Genomic DNA, 7,711 nt, shown 5'->3' on the forward strand with positions numbered 1-7,711 from the left:
GAGTATGCGGGAATAAAATCTAGGTTTGATGATCTTCTGAACTTGGCCTGTATTTGCCTTTCAACTTGGCAGCTGCCAACAGAGATGGAACTTTTTGTTCTGTTTTATGGAGTCCAGACTGAAAAATGCTCGTGATAACCATAATATGTTGAAATAAAAATGGGACTGCCCCAAGATGCAGTTTGGGCACCGAGGTTTTAATTGTAATCATAATGGCCATACAAAGTGTAATCTCACCACTGCATTGGTATCCTCTATTAATTCTGCATTCTGAAACTTGAGTCAGTCGACCTGATGTGTCTCTCACAACTAAAGGGACTTTGCTTTACTCTGCTTTTTGAGTTGTACGTGTCTCTTCTGCAAGGCCAATGGCCATTTCTAAAACAACCTACAACTGCAGAAAAAGTGAATGAAAGCGAATCAGGTTACCTCGATGTAAACTGCTTATTTGGAAAACGGCAGTACAGGTAGTCCTCGAGCTACAACCACAATTGAGCCCAAAACCTATGTTGCTAAGTGAAACATTTGTTTGCCCCATTTCACGACTTTTCTTGCCATAGTTATTAAGTGAATCATTGCATTTGTTAACTTAGTAACATGGTTGCTAAGTAGATCTGGATTCCCCATTGACTTTGCTTGTCAGAGGGTTGAAAAAGGGGATTGCATGATCCCAGGATACTGCGACTGTCATAAATATGAATCACTGGCCAAGTATGAATTTTGATCACGTGACGGGATGCTACAACGGTCCTGTGAAAAACGGTCATGTCACATTTTTCAGTGCCATTGTAACTTTGAACAGTCACTAAATGAACTGTTGTAAATCAAGGACTACCTATAGCTATTATGGAGTGCATAATATTCTTTCACAGTCTGGCAAATTAACCACAGAACATTGGCGCAACGTACATATTCAGGGCTTTTATTTCACTAAGAACATTTACAGACAGAAAGGGAGGGGCAATGATCACTTCCTACCTAACATCTGACAGATTAGTCTCAGCAGTTGGATTTGGGATTTAAAAAGCAGGCACTGACAGCACTCTAAATATGCAAAGAGAAAAGGCCCCCAGGTTTTAGGCAACGCGAATGCTGAAGCAATGCTAGCAGACTTCTCTGATCCCATTGGCGGGCAGCCCTTCAAGGCAATCGAAGCCCCAATTACACCACCAAGAGAAAGAATAGAGTTGGGTGGAAAACCTGCCTAAAGGATCCGACATTGCCTTAGCTGGGCACTCAGGCAAGGCCCCGTTGAGGAGAAGCCCCTTTCCCTGCACCTGCAGGGGAGAGGGAGAAGCGGGCTCATGGCCACTGCAATCCTACACAGCTTCCCAATGGGACAATTACTTCTCCTGAGCCTTGACCTGGCTGTCTGGTGGGAATGGCTTCCCCAGGTGCTGGCCAACAGTCAGCCCGTATTTCTCCTTTTCCTGCTCTTCCTGGACATCTTTCTTCAGCACAAACCCCTTAGCAAAATTCAACTCAAAAAGGCTGTTTGGGGCAAAGCTGAGAGGCTTTTCTTCCCAGATGGCTGCCAGTCTCTTCTTCCAGTCCTCCAGGATTTGGGAGCGGACGTCCTCTGGAGTGTGCTGACCGACGCTGAAGGCAATTTGGGGAGCCAAGACTTGGAAGCCACAGAAATGAAGGGTGCCACTCTGCATGGGTAAGAACCAGAAGGGCCATAATGCTCGCCTGGAGCCAGGCAAATGCACCATCTTGGCATTTGGTCTTGGAGGAACCACCCGTACCCTGAACGCCTTGCCAGGTCCACAGAACCAAGGCCAGCAAAAGGCCGTTCCGTTACTTCAGAGTAGTTTATTTCATTATAAACAGAAAACTTGCTAGAGACTAAATCAACTGCCTGCATAACTACTAGATAATACCTTGTGAAATGCAGGGGGGGGTGTATGCGTGTCCACCTTTGCCGTCTTCCTGCATACCAGAAATTCTCTGCTCTTGGGAAGGTGCCCCTCCCTCCTGGGACTTCGGACTGCACACAAACTTTTCTTTAGAAATGCAAGAGACACTCCCAAGGCCGGCATTTCAATAAGACACTAAGCAACCTCCCATCCTCAGTCCAGATACTGAGCTGTTGCTAAGATTGGCCCTCACCTGTATCGGCCAGAGCAGGATGTTAATGTCTCCATTGATGCCTGCTGGGGTGTACATGGAGTCCATCCCGCCAGTGGTGAAGGACAGCACAGCCTTCTTCTTCTGCAGGCAAGCAAAGCACAGTCAGGCCCGGCTTCCCCAGCCGGCTTCCCCTGGAAGGAGAGGGACCGGCAGGGTCCTGTCACCACCACTGCTGCCTGACTGCTCCAACCCCAGACCAGGGGAGGGGGGGTTCTGCCATGTTTCCCCTAGCAACAGACGGCACTGAGGCTCAGGGCCAGCATGAGGGGCCCTTTGGGGTGGCCAGAAAGCGGTGGCAGCAAAGTGCCAGTTGGGTTTGCATGGCGGATGCCTGCCTGCCGGCCCCCTTTTGGTGGGTAGTGCAACTGCTCCCTGGTCCCCTGCCCAGCCAAGGCGGCCGGCTCCCTTCAAGCAACCCCAGCGGCACTTCCCTCCCCCCCCAGCCGCAGCCGCCTACCTGGAAGGGCCCCTGATCGTACATAGCGCCGTAGGAGTAGGCAAAGCCCTGGATGAGGATCCGGTCGAACCAGCCTTTCAGGATGGCTGGGAGGCCAAACCACTGCAGAGGAAACTGGAAGGCAAGCAGAGTCTGGCTCATCAGGCCCCCGCTGGCCTGGCTCTGATCCCTCCCAACCCGAAAGGCGGCGGCTCGGCGAAGCGCTCTGCCTGGGGCTTCGGCGGCTCCCCCCGGAGCGTCAGCCAGGAGATGCACTAGCCGCGCGGGCAAAGACCGAGCTTTGGGCGGGCAGGCAGGCGGCGCCCACCTGGAAGATGACGAGGTCGGCGGCTGTCAGCTTGTCCACCTCGCCCAAGATGTCGCTACTAAGGCGGCCTTCCTTCCAGGCCAGCCCGGCCTCCTTCGCGTAGTTGAGGTTGCGCGGATCGTCGGGGTCGCCTGCGGGGGTCGAGCGGAGGTTAGGCGGCGGCGGATAAAGCGGTCGGGAAGGGGGCGGCCGGGGTGGGGGTGGCGGTGACGGTACCGGCGAAGTCCGTGCGCGACAGGACCGGCTGGAAGTGCTGCGCGTAGAGGTCCGAGACTGCCACGCTCCAGCCGCCGCTCTCCAGCGCCTCGACGGCCGCCCGCTGCAAGGCGTGGTTAAACGAGCCCGGTTCCTGGTGGGCCAGCACGATCAACGCCCGTCTCGCTGCCGGGAGAGGAGGAGGAGGAGAGGAGGAAGAAGGCGCCGCCTGGCTCGGCTCCCACCGCGAGCAACCAGAGGAGCGGCGCCCCGGGCAGAGCAGGAGCCCGCCGGGCCAGACCCTCCCGACCCGGCGCTCCGGAGGGGCGGCGGCTGGCCGAGGGGGCCCCCCCGGAGGGAGACTTACCAGCCATGGATGGGGATCGAGGGCACCGCGGCGGCAGAGCGAGCGAGGAGGCGCCTCTAGCAGCGGCCGGCGACGGAGAGAAGCAGCGCGTCGGGATCCAGCGGGCGAAGCTGGCCTGGCAGGCCCCGCCTCGGCCTCGACCCCCGGCCTTTGGGGGCGGCGATCCCCACCGCGCCTCGCTCCGCCTCCCGTCGGGGAATGGGAGGCCCCTTCCCAGCCCCGGCCCTCCGCGGCCACTCAGTGGGTGCGGCCGGCGTCCCGGAGGTCTCCGGAGAGGGCGCGTCGACAGCCCCTTTGCCGGCCCTTGTCCCGCTAAGAGTGCTGCTCTCCCGGCCTTAGGACGCCTTTCCCCCAGGACGGAAGAAGCTGGGGAGCCACTGCCGATTGGCCTCTATCTCTGGCTCCCAGCAGCAGCCCCACCGTCTCTGTCTCCTTCAAAGAGGGGCAGCTGCAATGGAAGGAGCAGTTCCAGGAGCATTAAAACGAGGCGGCACCGGCTCCCCTGGGCCCCTTGGATTGCAGGCCCCGGTGGCAACCGTGCTGGTATCCACAACAGGAGAAGGGGCCCCAGAGGGCCTTTGTCCACTACAAACAGGTGGCTTCCTGCCAGCTCTGGGTGCCCCACCCATTGGCCCTCATAGCCTTCAACCCACTGAAACACCGCACCCAGTTATGCAGGAGCGGCTTCAAAGACATCAGAGACCTTTGCTGCCAAATTTCCATATAGGTTATTCCATATAGATTTCAGAACACAAGGCAGGAAACCCTGCTGGACTTGTCTGGTGAGGGTGGGTCCTAGGAAAGGAGCCAAAGCAGTGCAGACCCCTAGGAGGATGGAGTGGCCTCCACAAAGCCCTACTAGTTTTGCTGCCAATTCTGGTGGGCTCTGTGGCCTGGGCTCACACGAGACCCCCGTCAGAAGAAAAGCAATGGGCAACATTTTGGTTTTTGGGCTGAAGGGGTTGCGGAGTTCAAAGGCCAGCACGCCAACCCAGGCAACTGGGCATTAGCATGTTCCGAAAAGCACACTAGCTCTTCCAGGTTCTGTGCATTTAACTACCTGTGGCTGCTGAAATACAGCACGCTTATTCTTTTTCACAGGAAACCCTGCTGGAAGAAGTTTTAATTCCTTTCTTTAGTTTGCAAGTGATCTCTCGAGGGACAAAATCAAACACTGTAGGACAAACAAATTTGCTGAGTCTCCCAGAAGGATTGTTTCATCATATGCATGCTTAGAGCCAGAACCCCAAAGGAAGGTTGGTGGCATCAGTTAATGTTAGGAAAGCCAAGATGCACATTTGACAGATGAATCACACTTTAGCCTTGAACGGCTACGGTGAAGCATTTGGGAGCTTACCTTGAGCATCTTGGAAGAAAAGTAGCACAAAACTGGCCCATCTCCAGCCATCCAAATCCCTTCTGGGTTGTTGATGAAAAAAAGGAAGGAAAATGTAGGACCTCTGTGCCCCTTGGGCTGTCTAACCAGAGGGGAAACTAGGGAAGGGTCTCTGTAGGGAAAAGTTTCCATCAGCTACACCAAGCATCACTTGAAAGAAGCCAAATTTATTTTCTCCACATCTAAAAAACAGCCATAATTGAAGAAAAGCCAGGGTTTATTCCAAATACTGCTGCTATGGTTCTCGAGAGTCCAAGTCAACTTTCTCCAAAAGACACTTTTCCTGCAGCCCTTTTTGGATTGCCTCACAACAGCCCTTTCACCCATGTCCAAAGGGCTGAATCTGGCCTCTCTCCCTCACTTGTTTTTCACAAACTTCTTGCGACTCATGTTCGGGTTCAGGCGCCTCTTGCCCGCACCCAGTGCTGCATCCCGGATCTGCAGATTGGCTGCCCGGCTGTGAATGTCATGTTCAGCAAAGGGAGAAACTCCAGCCACATAATCGGGGTCAAAGGCATTGGTCTTCTGCCTGGCCTTGCGGGAGAGCCGCTGCTGGGGGAAGCGCTGATCCTCTGTCAGGTGGGGGTTACTGGCGTGCTTGCCTCCTTGCGGAGATGGCAGGGAGTGCTGTGGAGACAAGCCCGGCAGGCCGTTACCCCCCTGGAGGCAATGGCCTTCCCTGGGCTGCAGAGGCCCTGAGCAGCCTTGATCTGCCCAAGCGGTTCTCTGGCCTGGGGCTGGCAAGCAGGGAATGGCTGCCTAAAGTAGCTCAGCTGCTCCCAGCCCAGCGCTTCTCATGGGGGGGAGAGGGCGGTAGAGAAGAGGCCGGCTGAAGCATTGGCAGCCCCCGCTAGAGGGGAAAGGGCAGGCAGAAGCAGGCCACCAGGATGGGGCACTCACCCGGAGGCCACGTGGATTCAGGACTTTGGGGTTCTGAGAAAAATGCAAGTGGAAGCTGCCATCGTCTTTCACTGTCACGGCCACTTTCTTCAGCGTCTTGTTCCCACAGTGGGGGCAGAAAAGCCGGGTCATTTTTGACGTTGTCCTAGAGAGCAGCACATCAGCCCCATGAATGCCCCATGGCTTCCCAGCTAGTAGTCAGCCTGTGCGCTTGCAAACCACATACCTGAAGCAACCATGGCAACGCAGGATATAGCTGCGGGCATGCTGGATCAGGAGACCATTGAACGCCAGCACATTTAGCCCCATCTGCAGCAGAACGTTCTGGGAGGGACAGGGAAAAGGCAAGTCATGGGGGATCAGAGCATGGCAAGGCCCAACTGGGGTAAACAGGGGGCTGCCTGGTCTCGCCTGCTTGCCTGCATAGCAAAGTCAGTGGTGACGCAGCCAACCTGCACCTTGGCAGGCTCACTCCCCCAGCAAGTGCTCTTCTGGATCTGCTCAATGTTCCTCGGCGTGATCCAGCCCTCCTCCTTGCCACTCTCCTCCTCACTACTCTCCTGGCCTTCAGGGTCCTTCGCCTCCAATAGAAGAGGGTCTGCTTTCTGTGAAGGATGGAATAATTGGACAGGATCTCTGTCCAGCCCACTGAGTCAAGGAATCCTCTGTGTGCCAGTCATGGAGCCGCAAGGGAAGGGAGGCAGTGGCTCTCTTACCAACAGGCCTTCCAGGTCCTCCTCTATGTTAGGCAATGGGTTCCTCCAGAACAGGAAAGAAGAAAACTCAGTCTCTGCAAGTGTTACAGGATCTGCTGGATCTGTTTCTGCTTCCAAAGGGATCCTCTCATTCCCTGGGCATTTTGTCTCAGGGTTGAAAGTAAAAAAACAAAATGAATCTCAGTTGACGCCGGGCCTGTGTAGCAGCCTCCCCAGGGCACCTGTCAGTCAAGGCAGCAGCTGTCCCAGTAACTGGCAAAGAAGCAGCCCTTTCTCTGCAATCTTCCAGCCTCTTGTCTTTGGGAAGGTTTAGTAGGAGGCTCCCAGTGGAGGCTGAGCACCCAGGCCAGCACTGCTCCTTCCCACAGCCATCAGCAGAAAGGAAGCTGCTTCCCAGCCCTTCTGCCCCCACGCCAGACCCGGCGTGGCTGCTTCCCACAATTACCTTGGGGGGAACATGGAAGCCAGGAACATCAACCGGTGCTTCAGGGTGGCGGTTTGTTAAGCTGAGCTGTACCTGCAGAGTCCGGGGCAGGGAGAGACGGCACCGGGTGCAAGTCTTGAGCGGAGGGCAGCAGGCCCGGCTCAGCGTCCCCTTCCCCACCGAGCCCCCGCCTCGCACAAGCAGAGCATCTCGCAGGCGTAAAACTCGGCGCCGGAGGTACCTGGGGCCGCGGCTCCGTCCGCAGGGGGCGCCCGTCGCCATGCTCGGCCTCCAGCTGCAGCGTCAGGGCCAGCACCTGGATGTCGGCGGCGGAGAGGCTGCGGAAGTCGCCCGTCTGCTTGGAGAACTCGCTCACTGCGGGCACAAGAGAGCCGGGCTTTCCTGGGGGCCGACGGGGGGCGGGGGGCCGGGCCGGGGCAGGGCAGGGGAGGGGACTCACCTAGCCGCACGTGCTCGGGGAAGGGCTCCCGGAGGAGCAGCTCGAAGGGCAGCCCCGCCAGCCGCCGCCGCGCCGCCCGGTCCCGGATCTCCGCCAGCACCTCCCGGGTGGTGTAGACGCGCCTGCCGATCTCCTGCGGGGACAGCGGGTTAGACGGGGGGCTCCCCCTCCCCCCTCCCCCCGGCGGCCCCCGCCCTGGCTACCTGGAGCGGCGCCCCCCGCAGGAAGGCGCTGGCGTCGGCCACGAGATGCTCCACGGGCGCCATCCTGAGCCCTGCCAGAGAGCAGCCGCGCGCTAGAGAGGCACTGACGCCGGAGGAAGTGCCGCAGTTTCCGGGTGCCCCCACCCCCACCCC

General features: G+C 57.2%; 2 protein-coding genes across 2 annotated transcripts; both read right to left on the reverse strand.

The window, feature by feature from the left end:
• Positions 1-901: 901 nt before the first annotated feature.
• On the reverse strand, positions 902-3,579 carry NQO1 (NAD(P)H quinone dehydrogenase 1). Its single transcript, XM_070953132.1, has 6 exons — positions 3,460-3,579; positions 3,114-3,278; positions 2,898-3,028; positions 2,591-2,704; positions 2,113-2,214; positions 902-1,655 (listed from the first exon to the last, which is right to left on the reverse strand). The coding sequence occupies exons 1-6, from the start codon at positions 3,464-3,466 to the stop codon at positions 1,344-1,346; spliced, it is 831 nt and encodes a 276-aa protein (XP_070809233.1). The 5' UTR covers positions 3,467-3,579; the 3' UTR covers positions 902-1,343.
• A 1,427-nt stretch (positions 3,580-5,006) lies between these two features.
• Positions 5,007-7,640, reverse strand: NOB1 (NIN1 (RPN12) binding protein 1 homolog). The gene is made up of 9 exons (XM_070952746.1): positions 7,559-7,640; positions 7,356-7,488; positions 7,133-7,270; positions 6,917-6,984; positions 6,472-6,618; positions 6,175-6,360; positions 5,982-6,079; positions 5,756-5,900; positions 5,007-5,482 (listed from the first exon to the last, which is right to left on the reverse strand). The coding sequence occupies exons 1-9, from the start codon at positions 7,619-7,621 to the stop codon at positions 5,213-5,215; spliced, it is 1,248 nt and encodes a 415-aa protein (XP_070808847.1). The 5' UTR covers positions 7,622-7,640; the 3' UTR covers positions 5,007-5,212.
• Positions 7,641-7,711: the final 71 nt, after the last annotated feature.

This window comes from Pituophis catenifer, unplaced genomic scaffold, assembly GCF_029215685.1.
Source record: "Pituophis catenifer annectens isolate HBS135680 unplaced genomic scaffold, rPitCat1.0.hap2 SCAF_13, whole genome shotgun sequence".
In the NCBI taxonomy this organism is placed as follows: domain Eukaryota; kingdom Metazoa; phylum Chordata; class Lepidosauria; order Squamata; family Colubridae; genus Pituophis; species Pituophis catenifer.

Coding starts and splice junctions, on each gene's coding strand:
- NQO1 (XM_070953132.1), bottom strand. Junction 2,705..2,897: donor CCGACCTCGTCATCTTCCAG/GTGGGCGCCGCC, acceptor CTTGCCTTCCAG/TTTCCTCTGCAGTGGTTTGG. Junction 2,215..2,590: donor ACGATCAGGGGCCCTTCCAG/GTAGGCGGCTGC, acceptor GCTTGCCTGCAG/AAGAAGAAGGCTGTGCTGTC.
- NOB1 (XM_070952746.1), bottom strand. CDS start 7,621: ATGGCGCCCGTGGAGCATCTCGTGGCCGACGCCAGCGCCTTCCTGCGG. Junction 7,489..7,558: donor TGCGGGGGGCGCCGCTCCAG/GTAGCCAGGGCG, acceptor CTGTCCCCGCAG/GAGATCGGCAGGCGCGTCTA. Junction 6,361..6,471: donor AGGACCTGGAAGGCCTGTTG/GTAAGAGAGCCA, acceptor CATCCTTCACAG/AAAGCAGACCCTCTTCTATT.